Here is a 20,066-nt window from a genome sequence, read left to right on the forward strand (position 1 = left end):
ACCTCAAGGACTAAATAATTTAAATGAAAATATAAGAAAATGAGAAAGAGTTGCTTGTGCAATAATGAGGGCTATATTCAGAAAATATAATACTCAATTTGTAAAACATTAAATGTCATAGTTTTGAGTGAAATAAGAGGACAAGTGTCAGTTAATATGTGGGAAAGGTAGAAAGGGAAGGTTGCTAGCATTCCTCATAAATAAAAGAGAACATACTTGGTTTCGATAAAATAAAACAATCCTAATGCACGGGCGTGTTGATGTAGGCGTGCGTAGCGATGTTTTTGGGCTTGAAAAAAACCCGGCCGCTTCATCTTTTTTAGCAGTGGGCCACAGTGCCTTATTTTTTCTTTTTCTTTTTTTTCTTTTTGGGCCGCAAGGCCTTTTTCTTTTTTTCTTTTCTTTTTTATTCTGGGTCGCAATGCCTGCTTCTTTGTTTTTTTTAATTGTTGGGCCGGGTCACACCCTTTTTTTTTTTTTTGCTTTTGAGTCTTCTTCTTTCTTTTCTCTGTTCTTCCTCCTAATTTGCAAGTGGGTGGCTGGATATTGATCAGGCTTTTTAGTATTAATTTCACCCTCTGGGTCACGAGCACAGTGTATTTTGTGACCTAGAGAATGAAATTATATACTAAAAAGCAGTGAATAGTATGTGACCCGGTGACCCAACAGGTGAACTTGCTCTAACAAATACAAAAGGAAAAAAATGGCATGAGGATGACCATTTGTTGATTACTTGATTTCATACCTCTAAAAGGGCAAAAACTTTTTTAATTATTTTCTTTCTCTTTGGTGTTTTTTTCTTTCTCTTTTGTGTCTTTATTAGTAATTTGATATGAGTTGACAAAGTCAACTATCACTTGAAAAAAGAAAGAGGTCCAAATGCCAATTTTGGAGGTATGAATAGAAGCTCCCAAATAGAAAACTAGAATTTTTTTTCTTGGCTATTGGCTCTGAGCGTGTTGATAACGTGTAAAAGTAAAATGGAATTGGAATTGGTCTACTCATTTCATTTCATAGTTCCTTTATATAGGGAGAAATAATTCTTTAATTCCCTCTCCATCAGTCGCTTTGACAAAAACACATGATATGTTTTTCATTTAACAAAACTCAACTTTTAGAACACCCCTTATATGTGTACTAAATATTGATTGATTAATCATACGAATACGTGACACAAATACCCTACGTACAAATCTCTCATTATGAAAAAAGACAAAATATGAAACTAAAAACAACAGTCCACAATTTTAAAGGATTAGGCCTGATCAAGTCTTAACAAATTGAACCATTCTATTGTTGTTGTCATAATTTGCCTCTTAAATCATTGAGGAGAACTGAACGCTTTGCTGAGCAGCTGAAGAATCATATTCCTTTTACCCTTCTTTTCTTTTATAATGTGACCATGTGAGAGATATCCGAAGAAACGCATCCCTAAAAATCTGACCGAAGCTCTTAAACGCTTTCAGCATGAACCAGCACTCAAGTTTTCAAAATAAAACATGCAGAAGCATGGTATCATCAATCACATCTTCTTTTGCATTAAAGACCCATACAAAAATATGGGACTCCAAAAAGGCTTCACAATATTGAAGTGGAAGCCTGAAACAAATGGACTGAAACTGGCCAGCATTCCCTTTACAACTTCATAAAGCAAGTCCTTTCCTCCATTGGAGGATTATCCCTAAACATATATACAAGAATGCCATATAATGAAGCATAATTTATTTCCCCTTAGTATTATCGGCAAGAGCAGAACCTTTGCAGATCGGACAAGAATTTTTCATTGACAACCACTTTTTGATGCAAGTCACATGGTAATCATGGCCGCACGTTTTCAGTGCTGCAACATCATCCCTATCCTCGTACTCTTCCTGCCAATTGGTTAAAGCTAGTTAAGAAATTTGGAGATGGGAGATCTAAATTATATGTCATTTAAAGCTGGCATCATTATTAAAAAAAAATTAAAAAAAGCTGACTTCATATGGCACTTGATAATAATTTTCGGTTGCAAAATGTAAGATTGTTACCAGGCAGATTACACATGTGCCTTCCTCCTGGTTTAGGTCTGAAGAACAATATATTGTTTCTGTCAAACACTTCGGTATTAGATCTTCAGATACACCTGTGTTGACATGCCCAATCCTTTCCCCCAATGCAAGGAGTTCCTGCTCGTTCCAATATTACAACAAACAATGAAGCCCTGAACCCGATGGCAGGAAAAAGATGATTAATTGAGCCAGGATTATCAGTCTTACCTCGTAACTCATGTTGTCTATGTCTAGTCTCAAGTCTCTATGATGATCAAGCATACTTCTGGAACCATAGAAAGCTGGCCGATCAGCAATCATAAAACCCTGCAATACAAAATGAAAAACAATTACAGTGGTATTCGGAAATGCAACCAACACTGTACTCTGCAATTTTTGAGCTTGAAGTATTTTCAAAAGTTTTCACTGCCAATAAAATAAGTATCATTCCCTGACATTATCATTTGTGCATTCCCAAAACTCTTAACACTTAACGCAAAACAAACAACAGGCTACGCATTCGAACTACAAGTGCACTAGAGAAGGTTTTAAAAGCAATTCATAAACAACATGTAACATACTATTAGTGCTATTAGTGACAGTGTTTTCTTTATTATCGGAAAGGAGCAGCATTCTTTATTATCAAAAAGGAGCTGCACCCTCTCTCACATGTGGCAAGATAAAATACCCTGCATCAACTTTGCTACATACCTCAGATGAAAACCGATCATGGAGACTAGTCTCTTCAGAAACTCGATATCTATCATTAGACATCCTTGATCTACCATTCCTGTCGCTGTTACGCCACCCAACTGTAGCCACTGGCCTAGGATGTCTTGGGTAACTCTCAGATACCAACTGCAATCCTTCATCTGGATGTGTCACAGGCCCAAACCTCATGCTGCTTGAAGAAGCCCTCAAGGTTGGGCTAGATCTTTGAGAATAGTTACTGCGAACTCCCCTTACAGTATGGGGTAAGGCACCAGGATAACTTGGAGGAACAGCAGCACTCCTGGTTGGAATGAAATCATGGTGGTATACACCAGCTTCGGCAGAAGCATTAACCATACTGCTGCCTACAAGGAAGTGGTTGGGATCATGACTAAAACCACTTGTATCTGCAATTCAGAAGCAATGATCACTCAAAGATGACAAGAACCAGGATACAAAAGAAAAAAGAAAAAAGAATAAAAACTAACCTGAAGGTAAAATCCTTCCATGAGGAGGTGATACGCTAATATGGTTCCATTCAGGGGCTAAAACATTGGAGCTCTGACCCGAAAGATCAATCGTACTAGGGTGGTCAACAGGGAAATTTGCAGAATACGAACTATGTATAGGATTGTTCGACAAATGTGTCCTTGCTAGGTTGGACTCCAAATCATGTTCTGACCGACTTCTCACATTTCTCATAGATCCCTCACCCCTACTTGTTGGGTCATTCCCTCTATAGCTGGGGTGAATCATAGTCATGTGATCCCACGGCATGTGTGGGGTATCTATGTTTACTTTCTCCTGCTGTAATTCTGTAGATCTAGAGAGGTCAGATGAACTTCCAGCGCTGTAGTATCTGCTCGTGCTGCCTCTCTCTGCTACAGAAGGGATCCCAGGACTTTTTCGCTTGTGTGGCCCTCTTCCATTGCTCATTGTGAGATCAACAAAACCACCCTCAACACCATGGAATGCTCGACGGTCATAGCTGGACGAAGATGGATGGTGAGCATAGTTTCCACTGGCCATACCAAAAGTACTAGCACTTGGTGGATGTTGAAAAGGATCATGAGATGGACCAGAAGCATCCGGTTGATATTGAGGTGGCATATCAACACTGTGGCTCAAGGGAGAATACCCATATGACCTCATAGGCGGGTTCCAATTCGAAGGAAAATGCATTCCATCATTGAACATATTTTCCACTGGATAAAACAAAGAACCATTCTCTCCCGCCCCAGCCCTAGCTGCAGTTATAGGTCCCAAAATAGAAGTATGAGAAGATAAGACATTAAAAGATTAGATGTTCAACAGTCTACACTTGAATTTGCATGAGACATCTTGCATTTCACATACGAAAAATAAACCAGATAAGACTCTACAATAAAAGAAGTATAGGACACCATACCCAGATGTCCAAATGGGTGTTCTGTGTTCATATGGTTCCAATTCGGATCATTTTCACTCTCAAAAATTTGAGATGCGTTGAACGGATGTCTATGCCCCATAACTTTAGTCACCTTAAACTACAAACAAGTTACACACTGGAACAGAATCTACCCAATAAAACCACAACCTGCACAAAAGGGGGAAGACATGTCAAACATTGAAAACCAGACTGCATATACGCTTAATTCCACAGAAACAAAAGGGAGACAGTGCTCTACAGTTCTTGTTATTCTGCTAAAGTTCTTTTATACCACAGTGACTGCTGTAAGGTTTTGATAAATTCTAAACAATATTTATTATTATTTTAGAAATAAGCATATAATGTATATGTGTGTGTAGAACAAAAATAATACCAGGATTATAAGACGCATGGATACAGATTGGAACAACAAAAGCCTCTACCATAAAAGGAGAATGCATAACATCAACAAAAGTCAGACATTGATAATTTCATGACACATCACCAAATACTAACTCGACCAAGAGAATCCTGCCTACGACATGCTTTCATAGTCTGATCCACCAAATCTCCATTCTATTCAAGGCCGGGAAGCGAAGTAAAAGTCAGATTTCCAAAGGATCTGTCAAAACCTAATTGCATTGCAAAGCTGGGGAAAAGTATGTAGAACAACCACTAGCACCCTATATCAACCTCTCCCTCGACTCTCGCATTCATCTGCAATAAGATGGCCTTTCAAAGGTAATAGAGAGAGCCTTTTTGTTTTCTGAGTGATAAAATTGAATGGTAAGTGTAAAGGACATAACAGTTAGCTGAAAGTGAGAAGTAAAATGACGGATACAGGGCCACTCATTATTACATTACCTGGGTTTAAAATTTTAATCACACCATCAGGGTAGCAGGTGTAACAATCCCAATATTGCATCATATCAGTCTACACTAACATTTGCTTGACATTTAAACATCACCTATGGGATTAAAATTAAAATGAAGTCTAAGAAAAGAAAAACTACTACCAGATGTCCCCCTAGCCTCCAAATCCTGAAAAAAAATTGTGTGGTTCTGAACTTTTAGCACTAAAGATATGTTTAAAAGCAATAGAATTACAATACAAAGATGTAAAACAAAAATTCGTAGAACTTAATAAAAATAGATGAGAACTGTCCGACATAGCATGATTGAATTACCCTTCACTTTACCCAAAAACTTTAGAAAACTATCGATACCCGCCCTTCAGATAAAAGGAAAGATTGCAGTTTCAGAAACAGAGGAGTTCCAATTTGAAGATCTGAGGCATTATATGCAATGGCTGAAATGAGATTGAAAAGTATCAGATTGTCTTAAGCGTTCTGATGAGATTACTGAGAAAACTGCAATGTATTACCAAAGAAAATATTACAATTACAATGAAATATGTGCCATTTGGCTGAATCCTGTTACTTGGAGTACCTTTCTATCATAAGTCAATGATAACAGAAAGTAACACCTAGATACAAATTCTGAAAACTGTCAAGCCACAGGATCAGGTTAGTATAACCAAAAAAGTAAATGTATTGCTTAAACCTTCAGGCTTCTAATAATTTCTACACTTACAAAAACCCATGTTCAAAGGGGAGATAATCTTCCTCTGAGGACTTAAATGATGTTGGCTTTATCTTACATCTTGAGACAGTTTGCAATTGAAGCTATGGAATACACATACAGAGGTATACTTGCACCCTAAAAGATGAGATGGCAGAGCTTCGAAGAAAGAAGCATCGCGTATTTGCAAAACTCTCTCCATCCAGAGAGACACGTCAGCAAGAAGACATGCTAAAAGCAAGCAGGATATTCTCATAAATCTCGAATCTGAAATTGATCTTTAGTAACAGCACAGAAAGGAAAGAAACTGTGCAAGAGTCAAGGGTGGCAATCTATCCTGATAAGGGATAACCTACACCAAATTGAGGAAACCACCAATCAATGAGCAACCAGCCCACTGTCTCCCATGTAAGGAATGACAATTACAAGCAGACTCACAACTCAGAACACCCCACTTCTCTCCCTCTCTCTCCTGACAGCCTACACCAATCTTAGGGATCCATGCTCAGTCTTCTCTGGCAAACAATATGTACCTCAAGTTTATGATTGCCCTTTACTCGCACATAATAAACCACAGTCACTAGGTCCAAAATCCCACTTGCTAATCAAGCATCAACCCGTAAAAATTGCAACCCAAGATACAAAGTTCAGTGCCATCATCTCGCAAAGAAGCTTCTTCTGCCTAAAAGGCCATATAATATGAATCCAAATGCATAAGATCCTCCACTGATGACATGTATCGAAGGACCAAAAGCATGTCAGAATGCACGCCTAAGTAGACAATTACCACTATATCCCACCACTCCCCTCTACGGAACACCAACATACTGAATCACCCAAAAGATAACTCCACGTACCAGTACAATGAACGAATGAATTGACCACCAAAATGTTTAGAGTCAATGGAATTGCCCATGGGACTAGAACTACCCTCTCCAGCATCATAGTAGGCACAATGTGGACACAACAGAAAAACAAGTTCACATCAAAGGCCTCACTAGATTGCAGTTAACTTTATTATTTTCCATCACTAAACATTTCAAGCATGGTCAATCTAAGAATCATATCATGATCATCATCAAAGCTACGATTTTTCCATCTCAGTATGGCCTCCATCACTTCAGGTGAATGGATCCAGTTCTTCATGTTGATCCCAATTCAACGTTAAGGGAGCAAGTTAAAAATGGAATCTCAGTAGTTAGTACCATCTATTGTGCTCTCGCAATACTAAGCTGACTTTAGAGTCTAGTCTCTCAAAACATGGCAGCAGATTGTGCCAACAAATCCTCAAGGGAAAAAAACAGGGTGTCAATCGAGATTGATTCTTCAGAAGTCCAATAGACCAAAAAGTCCCTGCAACACCACTTACAATTCAGAGGAAGAAATGAACTACCCCCCAGCTTCTGTATCCTAAACAAGTTCTAGTACAAAAATATATTTATTACAGCAATCTACAACTTTGCTAGCAAAACTCATGTAAGCTATAAAACTGAAGATTCAAAATATTTAGAAAGTCATGATATGTGTTCGACATCAAAATTTATGAAGAAACATGACCAATACACTTAACCACAGCTAAAATCCAATTGCTCAGTTTTCCATTAGTAGTTTCTCACCTGCAGATGCAGTCATATCATCAATCCTGAACCGGGGTACTAATATTGTTCATCTCAAGTTCGAACTCGAGACAAGTAAGCAACAACGATACACCCTCAGCACACCGAAACCTGCATAACAGGAACCATCTAAAGTCTAAACCTAGTCGATGCTACCGTAATCCATAGTAAATGTATGATCTAAAAGACTCTCGTGCAACAAGCAACCTTGATCAAAATAAAAGCCGGTTGAAAAAGAAAAGAAAAAATTCAGCTATTGAAATTTGAAATAGGACTGACGTTAGTTATTGAAATAATTTATTTCCACTAATTACTGGTGAAACAAATTATGATTATAATTGCAACCACCGCCACCGTGACAGATGATCATATTACAAGCCAGGTCGATCCAAACACTGAAGACTAACCAAAAATCCCAAAACACAGAAACGCAACAAAAATTAAACAGTGAAAACCATCTCATGCACCGCCGCCGAACAAAGCAAAGCTCAACGATCAGAGGCCAGAGTCATCAGAGACCATAAACCAAAACGATCAGAAGCAAACAACGCGAAATTGATCGAGCAACGGCGATCGGAATCAAAATCACAACAAACGAAAATCCGCGCAAAAAAAAAAATTATTATTATGCAGAAACAACCAGAACACGATCAGCTCGGTAAAAAAAAAAAAACCAAATTCTGAAGGAAAAAAAGGAATACCTCTGAAGTCGACGGGAAGGTGGCTAGGCGAAGACGAACGGATTCAGAGAGAGAGAGAGAGAGAGAGAGAGAGAGAGAGGGAGGAAAATTTGTTGAGCTTCCGGAGAGGAGAGAAAGATGAATGAATAATATAAAGCGGTTGGGTGCGTTTGTTTACAGAAATAAGAGGAGGAGAAATTGTCTGGACTACCCATTGTTACCGGGGACCGGCACGGCCCGTATTATTTTTACTGATACGTTAAGATGGAAAAGTAATTAAGAATTCAAACTGATGGAGGAGAAGGACGTCGTAAGGGGGTTAAACGTTAAATTTAATTAAATGAAATAATAATAATTTTTTTTTTTTTTTGAGAGTTGAGTGTGTTTTCGGTTAACTTCGCGCGGAGGAGAAAGAGCTTGTTTCCAACTTCCCACTTTCGCGAGTCGTGGCTTCTAAGTCGTTCCCGTGTTTGAGGTCAACACACGCGTAGAGCGTGGCCCCTCTTATTGGTAACAGTTTCTTTTTACTTTTCGGTTTTCAGTTTTACTTTTGACCTTAAACCTGGTGAAATTTTTAATTCTTATTTCCTTTTCCTACCTACAGCAACGTGTTTTTTCCGGGCATGATTTTTTTTTTTTTTTTTTTATCATGACAAGGGAGGTTGAATTTGAATCTAGATGGAGCACTTGTAGCCGTAAAAAAAATAATAATAATCAATTAGAGTATTAGAGCAACTCCAACAGCTTCCCTATAATTTTTGTATTATAGAGAATCAAAAGTCAAATCTTTAGCCTATTTTTCTTCTCCAACTCCAACAGATTCCCTAGTTTACAGTAATCTATAAAATCTCCATATTCTTCTTTAAAATTTTGGAGTTTGCTGTAAATATAGGGAATTTGGTTTTCTCTCTCCTCACTTTCCCTAAAATAGAGATAATTATAGGGAATCTGTTGGAGCAAAATAGGCTTATTTTTCCCTAAAGTAGAGAAAAATCAAAATATAGGGAATCTGTTGGAGTTGCTCTTAGTTGGAGTTTCAACTTTCAAGTAATTGTGCGAAAGTTGTTCTTCTTCAGAGAATTTCATCTCCATTAGTTACAACTAACAATTTAGTTGGGCGCTTCTTCTCTTGAAGGGCCAATTCTTAGGTGCGTGTAGCCGCACCACGTGTATGGTGCGGCTGCCCAATCAAATCTCAGAAATTTTTGTCTTTGTTCCGAAATTGTCCCTGGTTTTTAAATGTGAAATACCCAAAATACCCCCCTACTAGGGGAATGATTGGTCTGCCGCACCACGTGGCGGTGCGGCTGCCCCACGCAATAATCACTCCTCTTGAAGTTGTATGTATAGATGGAGTTTCTTCACAATAGTGAATGCTATTCGTGAATAGGAAAACAAAATGGTGTTTTTGAGTTTATTTCATGCTTTTGTGTGCCTTGACACTGCAATGTGGTTGTTCATGTTTTAGCTTCTTATGTTGGATGATTTTACGATGTATCATCATCTTATGGTGGACGACGTTGGTCCCTCATGTTCAGCATGATCGATGTAATTGTGTGCTACATGAAAGTATGTAGGTGATTTTTCCTTAGAGTTTTTGTCAATTTATCCTAATTTTAGGGATTTTTTGCCCACTTACTTCATTAAGTTTTTTAATTCTCCCTTACTCATAAAGACTCTAATAATGTCTTCTCTAATACCCAATTAAGTTTTTTTTTAAATAATTTTTTAAGACTATTTTACTCTCACCCTTTTGTTATATAGAGAGAGAAGCCATAGGAGACTTCGCCAAAGTCCGATCACTGATCTAACTTCTTTGAAAACCTAGCCAAAGGTCTTCGGAGATCTCATAGGTGGCCGGAAAGGTTTATTGCCCCTAAATATACCTGTATTGCTCCCATTCCCCCCAATAAACCTCTATTGCCCCCTCCCCCAATATACCTTTATTGGGGGGCAATATAGGTTCATGAAACCTCGCTGGAAGTCCCTAAAGACGTTGTCGGGTATCACATACAGGACCGGAGAGGTTTATCCCCCCCCCTCAATAGACCTGTATTGTCCCCCAGTAGACTTATCGTTGCTGAAATAGGAACTAATCTCCTTAAAATTATATAAATAAAACTTTCTAATAAAAAAAAAGATTACATCATTCAAAACATTTATTGCCCCCCAATAGAAATTTTTTTTTCATTTTTCTTTCCTTTTAGGCCTTCTACCCCCATTTTACCAAAAGAAAAAAATAACTGATTTGGGCACCTAAAAAATGCGTTGAGCACCCACGTCAAGAGCTGAATACCCGCGAGATTTTGAAGGCGGTGGAGAGGTTCAAGGTGACTAATTCCTCTCTTCTTCTCCGATTTCACTTCAATCAAGCAGCTTAATATGTAAATTCAATCCCCGTATCAAAACCACAAGTCCAAGTCACGGTTGTTGATGTCTCTGTTAGCCGCCGGAATGACTCCAATTTCAATCGATGTCTCCGTCGATGACTAACTCCGATTCGCCTTCGTTTTGAGAAATGAGGTGTCTCGTAGCAACTTGGAAGCACATGAATAGCTTTCGGAGGACTGAGGAGAATTTGTGGATGTGATAAGCATCAGAGACGATGACAAGTTCTCAATTCGGTTTCCCATTCTTGCAAGTCGACATCACAAAAGCCGCCATCGTCGAGCACAGAGATTGGTAATGTCATTTGTTTGATTCCGACGAGGAGGGAGAGGCGAGCAGAGAGAGAGAGAGAGAGAGAGAGAGAGAGATGAGAGAGCAACATCATGTAATTTCTTAATTTAGGTTAAGAACAAAGTTGTCATTTCTCTTTAAATTGAGTTAGTGAGAATAAAAATTATTGCTGGAGTAAGTGAGACCTCTCTTCTCTTTGCAAATTTGTACCGATTACTAAACTAGCCAAATTAACAAATATGAAACAATTAAAATACATTAGTAACACCATGAATAAAAATGAGGATCTCTCCCATCCACAAGGAAAATTGCAAGATTCAGATTTAGATTCTTCTGGCTTTATAAATAAATAAGTTTAACATAGTTTGAATAAGTTTCCTAGCAAGATAAGTTTAACTCAGACAAAAAAAAAGAAAAAAAAAAAGCAAGATCCATAAGTTTAACTCGAGTTTTTTTTAATCAATCCATCAGTTTAACTGGAGTTTAATTCCTAGTTTGAACTTGTTAATTTCCTTAATTTGCAAGGAATAGGATGAATGGGATTAATTTTGTTATTCCTTGTTATTGATGGAATACTGCGCTATATATACTGTATTCTTTTCAGTTTATCATAAAATGACATGATGATATATTTTGGTTAAAGTGTACATGTGGTTGGCTGCTTGACAATCTCAAGCGATGGACAATGATGATTATAAATTTTATTTAAAGTTTACATGTGGAATCTTCAGCCTCATCCCTAGTGTTCTTCTTGCCATCTGTTGTGGCATCCACCACCGCCCCCATATCGTCGAACTCAACATAACGCAGGCCTCGCTGTCTTGTACCAACTTCACCACTACCTTCGCAACCAATGACACCCTCCACTACAATCTCGACCTCAATATCACTCTCCGAAACTCCAACAAGTTCTACAGTGTCCATCACCAGAAGATCGAAGCTCTGACCTATTACAGAAACCAGGGCTATGGATATACCACGCTGAACTTGAACTCTTTTTCCCAAGAGGCTATGTCCGACGCTGTTCCTACACCAATGTCATTTAAAGAGCAACACTCGGTGATTGACCCGGCGGCCGAGGATGAGGATATTGTAGTTGTCAAGCTCTACCTTGAGAACAAATACAAGACTCGAGTCATGGGTTGGCAAGCCAAATCCGAGTTCGCGCGTCACTTGAGAGTAGTTCCTTCGATAAATGGACTGAAATTGGCTGCTAGTTCTGAGACTGCACAACCGTGCAACAACATAGATCATCGTCTTTCTTTCCCTAAACCTTTGAAGGTCTATTTCTTTTTCTTGATTTTCTTTCTGATTCCAATTTCAGGAGAATGTCTTTTGAAGTTTTATTTGAAGGTTGCATTTTTGACGGCTTCAATGATATGGTTATTGCGTATAATGTAACTTACAAATAAGGAATATGTGCGAGGGAAGAGCGTGAGATCAACCTCCTTGTGAGTATGTGCCTGGCCAAGCAGATATGCAAGGGAAGAGCGCCTTGCCGCGCCCCCTGCCAAACGTCCGATATCGATCGAACCAGCACCGTCAGCCGGCCAGCTCCAAAGATGTCGCAAAGCTGGCCGCGAAGTCATCGATGGGATTCATAGAAGAAGCAACGCACATGAAGACACTGTAGAATAGCTGTAAATCTTATGTAATTATGATTCTTATTTATTTAGGTTATCATGTAATTATAGGAATGATTGTTTCCTATTAGAGTTAGACTACTCCTCTTATCCTTGTATATATACCCCTTTGTGGGATGAATAGAATTATTATTGAAAACCCTAAATCAAAGTATTCTTTTCTACTTGGTATCAGAGCAGGTTCAATCCTTTGAACTTGCCTGCATCCTTTGAATCCTGAATCCTAAATCCTGAATCCCAAAGCACACCACAAACCGCTGCGTACCACCACCATTAAAATCAAGCCATCCCTGATTTTTTCTGAAACCCTAGAAAAACCAAACCTGAAAAAAAATCAAACAAACCCCAAATTCCTCAATGGCCGGACCTGCAATTGAAGGCGAACAGTCAAATCCCGAGAAGACAATGGTGTCATCCTCACCGATCATCCATCACCACTACACCACCCAACAAGACAACTCTGCTTTCCCCACAAGTGTTGTCTTGAATGAATCCAACTACACCATATGGGCTCCTTTTATGAGAATGCGCATTGGAGCACGAGGGAAGGTTGGTTATCTGACCGGAGTAAAGGCTGAACCAGCCATGAATTCTGCAGAGTATGAAGTTTGGGCCACGGACAATGAAAAGGTGAAAAGTTGGCTAATTGACTCTATGGAATCCTCTCTCATGAACAGGTATATTCGTCTTCCTACTGCGAAAGATATTTGGGAAGCTGTAGAGAAAACCTTTTATGATGATTCTGATGAAACCTGAATCTTTGAGTTGAATAAAAAGTGTTTTGAAGCAAAACAGAATGGAAGGCCCATTCCGACCTACTACAATGAGTTAGTGGCAATGTTCCAGGAGATTGATCAAAGGGTGGCCTCTCAACATGATAATGTTGCAGCTGTTGTTCAAGAAACTTCAGCAATGTCCTGGATGCGTGTTCACTTATTTTTGAGTGGACTTGACCCAGAGTATGATCAGGTGCGTGGAGAAATCCTACGCAAGGAGCCTAAATTCTCCTTGGAGCAGAGCTATGCTTACATTCGCAAGGTGCAATCAGAGAAACAAGCTATGGGGCGTTCGGTACCTACCGAATCTTCTGTTATGGCCGTTCAACGCCGACCAGGTCCTCCTCCAGGCTTCTCAGGTCCTTCTCCACGTCGTCCTCATGACAAACCAAACCCATACGCAAACAAAAAATGTGTTGTCTGTGGGGAAGTAGGTCATACCAAGGAGCGGTGTTATGAAGTGATTGGCTACCCTGATTGGTGGGACTTCACCAGGAAACCTCGAAAGAATCAGGGCAAGGCGGCTATTGCTACTACAGAGGAAGAGCATCTCAACAATGCCTCCGCTAATGTAGCGCAGTCAGGTATGAAGGGTAAGGCTACTCTGAATAATACATGGATAATTGATACAGGTGCATCTGATCATATGACCAATGACCCTAGTCTTGTGAAAAACCTTAGACGTTCCTCTCAAAATATTGTCTCTACTGCTGATGGTACTCCAACTCCGGTCATCGGAGAAGGTTCTATTGTTGTATCTGATACCTTAACCCTTGAATATGTCCTAGTTGTTCCCTCACTAGCTTATAATCTCCTATCTGTTGGTCAGATTATTTTAGCACTTGCATGTATTGTGACCTTCTATCCATCTTTCTGTGTTTTTCAGGACATTCTGACTCGGCGGATTCTTGGTTATGGTGTTAGAAGGGGAAAATTATACTACCTGGATCTGACAGAGACTGGAGAAAACCAGAAGCATCTTTTGGGGCAAGCTAATCAGATTAATGGGGTAGAGAATGCAAAGGAAGCAGTATGGTTATGGCATCGCCGTTTAGGTCATCTATCTTTTAGTTATCTTAAGAAGCTGCAACCTCATTTGTTTTCGGTTGTCAGTGATTTGGATTTCCATTGTGACATTTGTGAACTGGCCAAGAGCCACCGTATTTCATATTCACCAAGTCTTAATAAAAGTCATGTTCCTTTTATGAAAATTCACTCTGATGTCTGGGGTCCTACAAAGATTCCTTCTCTTTCTGGAGCTCGATATTTTGTAACGTTTATTGATGATTGCACTCGCATGACATAGGTGTCATTACTGAAGAATAAAAGTGATGTATTTGGAATGTTTATCGAATTTCACAACATGGTGGCAACTCAGTATCAACAATCCATCAGAGTGTTTCAGTCTGACAATGGTGGAGAGTTTGTGAATGGCCCTATGATTGAGTTTTGCCGGTCACATGGAATTCGTCATCAAACCTCCAATTCTTATACTCCTCAACAGAATGGATTAGCAGAACGGAAGAACAGGTAGTTGATGGAAGTTGTTCGTGCTTCCTTATTTGGCATGAATGTACCTCGGTCCTATTGGGGAGAGGCAGTAAAATCTGCAGCATATCTTATCAACCGTACTCCTTCACGGGTGATTGAGTTTCAGAATCCTCATCAGAAGCTTCATACATTTTTGACCATCCCTTCTATGCCTAATTTGGAGCCCCGGGTGTTTGGGTGCACAGCCTATGTTCATATTCCCAAGCCTCAACGCAGCAAGCTTGATCCCCGTGCCCGTAAGTGTATCTTTGTTGGTTATGCTGACTTCCAGAAGGGTTATCGATGTTATGATCCCCTTACTGGCACTTTACATGTCTCTCTTGATGTTGCTTTTCGTGAATCCGAGCCTTATTACTCAGGGGGAGAGAGGTTGTGAAGGGAACCCTCGTTGTTCTATCATTGATTTTGATGTCTTTGAAGACTTGGAAAATTTGGAGGGTACATTTGAGGGTAGAAATTTGGAAACAGAAAATGCAGTTGCCGAACAGAGCATTGTGAATTCCGAAATAGACAATGCGACTGCCGAACGAAGTGTTGCAAATTCCGAAACAGAAAATGCGACTGCCGAACAGAGTGTTGTAAATTCCGAAACAAAAAATGTAACTGCCGAACAGAGTGTTGTGAATTCCGAGTCAGAAGAGACGACTTTTCTGGATAGTTTGAATCAAAATCAAGACGTATCTGAAGCTCACACACAAGATATTTCCCCTTCTGCATCACCAACTGAAGATCCTAGTCAGAATGATCCTCCTCAGGTACCCCTAAACTTTAATGAATCTTCTGGGTTAGAAAGTGTCGAACCTAGGAAATCACAAAGGGTTGCAAAGGGAATTCCTAAGAAACAATATGAACCAGGTATCAAAGCCAAAGCTAAATACCCTATAGCTAATTTTATGTCTAACCATAGGATTTCTGGGTCACATGCACTTGTTATTGATCAATTATCTACTGTATCTATTCCTAGTAACGTGCAGGATGCATTGACGGATCCAAAATGGACCAAGGCGATGAATGAAGAATTGGAAGCTCTTCAAAAGAATGCAACATGGGAGCTAGTACCTATGCCGGTTGGAAAGAAGACTGTAGGGTGTCGTTGGGTATTTACTGTGAAGCTTAATGCAGATGGAACTATTAATAGATACAAGGCGAGGTTGGTTGCCAAAGGATACACACAACGTTATGGGATTGATTATGAGGAGACTTTTGCACCTGTGGCAAAGATCAATACTGTTCGGATTCTGATCTCACTTGCAGCAAACAAAGATTGGCCCTTACACCAGTTTGATGTGAAGAATGCGTTTCTTAATGGGAATTTGGAAGAAGAAGTGTACATGGATGTGCCCCCAGGTGTTAAGAATTACCCAAGTGAAGTTGGCAAGGTGTGTAAATTGAAGAAGTCTTTGTATGGCCTGAAGCAATCTCCAAGAGCCTGGTTTGGGAGATTTTCAAAGTCCATGACAGCCTTTGGGTACAGACAGAGCAATTCTGACCATACCTTGTTTATCAAGCGCAAGAATGGTAAGATTACAGCTCTTATTGTGTATGTTGATGACATGATTGTTACAGGGGATGATCCGAAAGAGATGAATGAGTTACAAAAGTATCTGTCAAAGGAGTTTGAAATGAAGGATCTGGGGCAACTAAAGTATTTTCTGGGTATTGAAGTTGCGAGGTCTAAGAAGGGAATTTCACTATCACAGAGGAAGTATGTTCTTGACTTACTTACTGAAACGGGGATGCTGGACTGCAGTCCAATTGAGACACCCATTGAGATAAATCACAGACTTACCATTTATCCTGATCAAATTCCAACTGATAAAGGAAGGTATCAACGTCTTGTAGGAAGGTTGATTTATCTTTCACATACTAGACCTGATATTGCTTATGCTGTGAGTGTTGTCAGTCAGTTTATGCATTGTCCTAGTGAAGAACATATGGATGCAGTTTTTCAGTGTGATGACCTGGATTTTCATTATGTAAATTTGATAATTAATAATGGACTAGTTGTACGAATAATTGTTATTATGCTTTATTCGTAGGTTTTATGTGAAGTGGAATGATTTTCGTACGTATAAATAATTGAATTTCACAGTTTAGGGGTCGTGTGAAGTTTGACTTTTTATATGTTGGGATTCTCGGAAAATTTCCTTCACGAAAGTTGTAGAGCGCGTCGATACGAGTTCGTGGACATGCAGAACGCGTAAATCGGAGTTCGTATGAGGAAGTTATGGCTATGGAAAGAAGTTTCCATTTTGGTATTTATAGGAAAAATCAGAAAAATACTTTCATTTTCCTCATTTCCGGAAACGGAAATAATACCCTCTCTCTCTTCTCTCTCGTCCGCTCCCTCAGTATCGAAGTTTTCCGCCTGACCCGACCCGAACCCGGCCGATCCGACCCGACGTTTCCGGCCGACTGCGGCGGTCTCCGGCCGTGAAACTTGGCCAGACAGGATCGCCTCCGCCGTCTGGTCGTCCCTCTGGTGCTCTCTATCGCCGATTCTTCTCCACGGCGGCGCTACAAGGTGGTGCAGCCTTGTGTTTTCGGACCCGGCCGGAAAACACAACTCCGGCGACCTCGTGGCTTCAGGCTTCTTGGGTTGAGTTCAGAACGAGCTCCTTGGTCGATCCTTGGTGTTTGTTTCGACCGGTTTACGTGAAAATTCGATCAACTCGGATTGGATTACTGTTCACGGCTTGTGAGGTAGTTTTCGATCCCTTAAGCTTGTTTTCTGACTTCGATCCAGTTATGAAAGTTCACAAGCATGCTTAGATGAAGCTTTTTGATGTTGGGAGTTTTGTGAAATAATGAGTTTTTGGCCGGCGGCGGTGCACCACCGTCTGTGGTGGCGTTCCGGCGGTGTTCCGGCCACTTAAGGAACTGTTTCTGGTATTATATGTCTTCTACTCGTCGATACGAGCGTTTCGATATATAATATGCAGATTTTGGAGTTCGTATGGATTTGTTTTGATTTTTGCCGTTTCATATCGGTGAATTTATTCAATCCGTGAAGATACGAGTGTCCGATCGACTTGTGGTTTGGTCACATCGATCGTGGACGTATTCCGAAGACTTTGGGTGGTCTCGGATGTGGTTTTGCCTCGATTGGCACCACTTTGGGGTTTTTAGTTCAAAAACAGGGGTTTCGAACTTAAAACAAATATGAATCATTACTAAGTTGGAACCATATGTGATTAGGTACTTGACGAAGTATTCAGACGAGTGGTTGGTGATAGTTTTGGTTCGGTTCTGTATTGAAGACGCAGCAGGAGTTCAAGGTGAGTAAATCTCACAAGGACCTTTATGAACATAAGTACCATTATTGTTTTGGCGTTAATTATTTAACTGCAAACTATAGTTGGTATTAGTAGGCATTCCTGAGCGAATGACTACATATATATATTTAGATGAAATATATATATCCTTGTGAATGATTGTGATGAATAATAATATGCATGATGGTGTTCATATTATTGTTAAATGCGACTTTTCAGGAAACGATATTATAGAAAAGATGTTTCTATTGTTTGAAAAGTATTAAGCATTAATGTTATATTTTGAGTCAAGCGTGACTCATTTTAGATGTATTGGTCTTTGTACCAAGGGTCACAGATGGTGAGCAAGAATTAGGAAAGCCGAAGCTAGGTGCTTGTAACGTTTTTAGGTCAGATGCGACTTACTTAACGTTGACCTTAAGACCAGATAGGGTCTAAGAAGATCTTATGTCACAGATGGTGATAAATCATAGATAGTAACAGGTTGCAGATGGTAACCTTGATGTTTGATTTCGTGACCAGATGAGGTCTGAAGATCATGCGTCACAGATGGTGAGCAAGGATTAGGAAAGCCGAAGCTAGGTGCTTGTAACGTTTTTAGGTCAGATGTGACTTACTTAACGTTGACCTTAAGACCAGATAGGGTCTAAGAAGATCTTACGTCATAGATGGTGATAGATCATATATAGTAACAGGTTGCAGATGGTAACCTTGATGTTTGACTTCATGACCAGATGGGGTCTGAAGATCATGAGTCACAGATGGTGATCAATGGTTGAGCTGAGACCAGATGGGGTCTAAAGATTATAGGTCACAGATGGTGACAGGTTGCAGATGGCGACTTTGATGTGGATTTCCTGACTAGACGGAGTCTGAAATCATATGTCACAGATGGTGACAGATCACAGATGGTGATAGACCACAGATGGTGATCAAGGTAGGAAATAGGTAATCACGTCCTGGTTAGGACGAGTGATTACAATTTCAATAGAGTTCTAGTTTATCTGCCATGATAGCTTATGGGAGTAACAGTCGAGGTTGCTTGAGACTCATAGGTTCGCGGCTTAAAGGAGAGTTCAGATGGCATTCTTCTTTAATTGTCTAGATGAGACTTGAATTGCTACTTGATGGTTAAGTTAGCAAATAGGACATGGTCATAGCGGTGACTCATGTTGTCCTTTCTGTGGAAAGGATATTGAATGTCAGAAGGATTCATGGCTGCATGTTTCCTTAAGTAGATTGATGTGAGTTGTTGATTGATGTTCATGAGTTACTCATACGAGCTTGAAGAAGCTTACCGGGTTTGTTGTTTGGCAACCCCGGTGCACCATTGTAAATGGTGTAGGGGCTAATCCTGCAGGTCAGGAAAATCGTGGCTGAAGCTGAAGGAGCTTGTTGGCAGCAGAACGGGTAGGAAGCAATTTTTGTTGGCTTTGCCAATATATGACTTCCGCTATGCAGTAAGCTCTGAGGAGCAATTTACGTTTTATTGTGATGACAATCTAATTCGTAAATTTGTGTAATATATAACTCTGTGGAGCGAGTGTATGTTATCTTGGATGATTCAGTGTATCAGTAAGTACTTGTTTTAAGGGAAAGATGTTCCAGGTATTTGTATTGATGACTGAATATTCACGCATGTATAATTATGGGATTATATATATCGATTTTTATTGTTGTAAAAATCAGGGGCGTGACATTCAGATTTTGAGGTATTTGAAGATGGCGCTAGGTAAAGGATTACTGTTTGAGAAAAATGATGAATTGGAAGTTGAGGGATACACAGATGCAGATTGGGCTGGTGATAAAACTGACAGGCGTTCTACATCTGGGTACTTCACTTTTGTAGGAGGGAACCTTGTCACTTGGCGTAGCAAGAAACAGAAAGTTGTGGCCAGATCAAGTGCAGAAGCTGAATTTCGAGGTATGGCACATGGAGTCTGTGAAATGTTATGGATTCGTAATGTCCTGAAAGATCTAGGTTACAAGCTTAGACAACCTATGGATTTGCATTGTGATAATAAAGCTGCAATTGAGATTGCACATAATCCAGTTCAGCATGATAGGACAAAGCATGTGGAGGTTGACCGTCATTTTATTAAAGAAAATCTTGACAGAA

The 20,066-nt window shown here is 39.7% G+C and overlaps 1 protein-coding gene across 6 annotated transcripts; it reads right to left on the minus strand.

Annotated features, from left to right (window-relative positions):
- Positions 1 to 1,482: 1,482 nt before the first annotated feature.
- LOC112192917 (E3 ubiquitin-protein ligase MBR2) lies at positions 1,483 to 8,200 on the minus strand. Of its 6 annotated transcripts, XM_024332852.2 has the most exons (9): positions 8,045 to 8,196; positions 7,344 to 7,454; positions 6,933 to 7,080; positions 4,147 to 4,314; positions 3,227 to 3,985; positions 2,739 to 3,145; positions 2,256 to 2,354; positions 2,028 to 2,165; positions 1,483 to 1,871 (listed from the first exon to the last, which is right to left on the minus strand). In XM_024332852.2, exons 4-9 carry the CDS (start codon positions 4,244 to 4,246, stop codon positions 1,722 to 1,724), a joined length of 1,653 nt encoding a protein of 550 aa, XP_024188620.1. In that variant the 5' UTR covers positions 4,247 to 4,314; positions 6,933 to 7,080; positions 7,344 to 7,454; positions 8,045 to 8,196; the 3' UTR covers positions 1,483 to 1,721. The 6 variants fall into 6 exon arrangements, with proteins under 6 accessions (XP_024188620.1, XP_024188621.1, XP_040371775.1 ...); XM_024332853.2 differs by lacking the exon at positions 6,933 to 7,080; XM_040515841.1 differs by lacking the exons at positions 6,933 to 7,080; positions 7,344 to 7,454; positions 8,045 to 8,196 and adding exons at positions 4,541 to 4,912; positions 5,011 to 5,327.
- Between the last annotated feature and the right edge of the window lie 11,866 nt (positions 8,201 to 20,066).

Source organism: Rosa chinensis, chromosome 3, assembly GCF_002994745.2.
Source record: "Rosa chinensis cultivar Old Blush chromosome 3, RchiOBHm-V2, whole genome shotgun sequence".
NCBI lineage: Eukaryota > Viridiplantae > Streptophyta > Magnoliopsida > Rosales > Rosaceae > Rosa > Rosa chinensis.

What these genes read in the sequence shown, in the direction of transcription:
- LOC112192917 (XM_024332855.2), bottom strand. Translation starts at nt 4,246, where the DNA reads ATGGGGCATAGACATCCGTTCAACGCATCTCAAATTTTTGAGAGTGAA. An exon ending in ACACCCATTTGGACATCTGG is followed by an intron (nt 3,986 to 4,146) that starts GTATGGTGTCCT and finishes CTATAACTGCAG; the next exon opens with CTAGGGCTGGGGCGGGAGAG. An exon ending in ATGATCGGTTTTCATCTGAG is followed by an intron (nt 2,355 to 2,738) that starts GTATGTAGCAAA and finishes TTTGTATTGCAG; the next exon opens with GGTTTTATGATTGCTGATCG.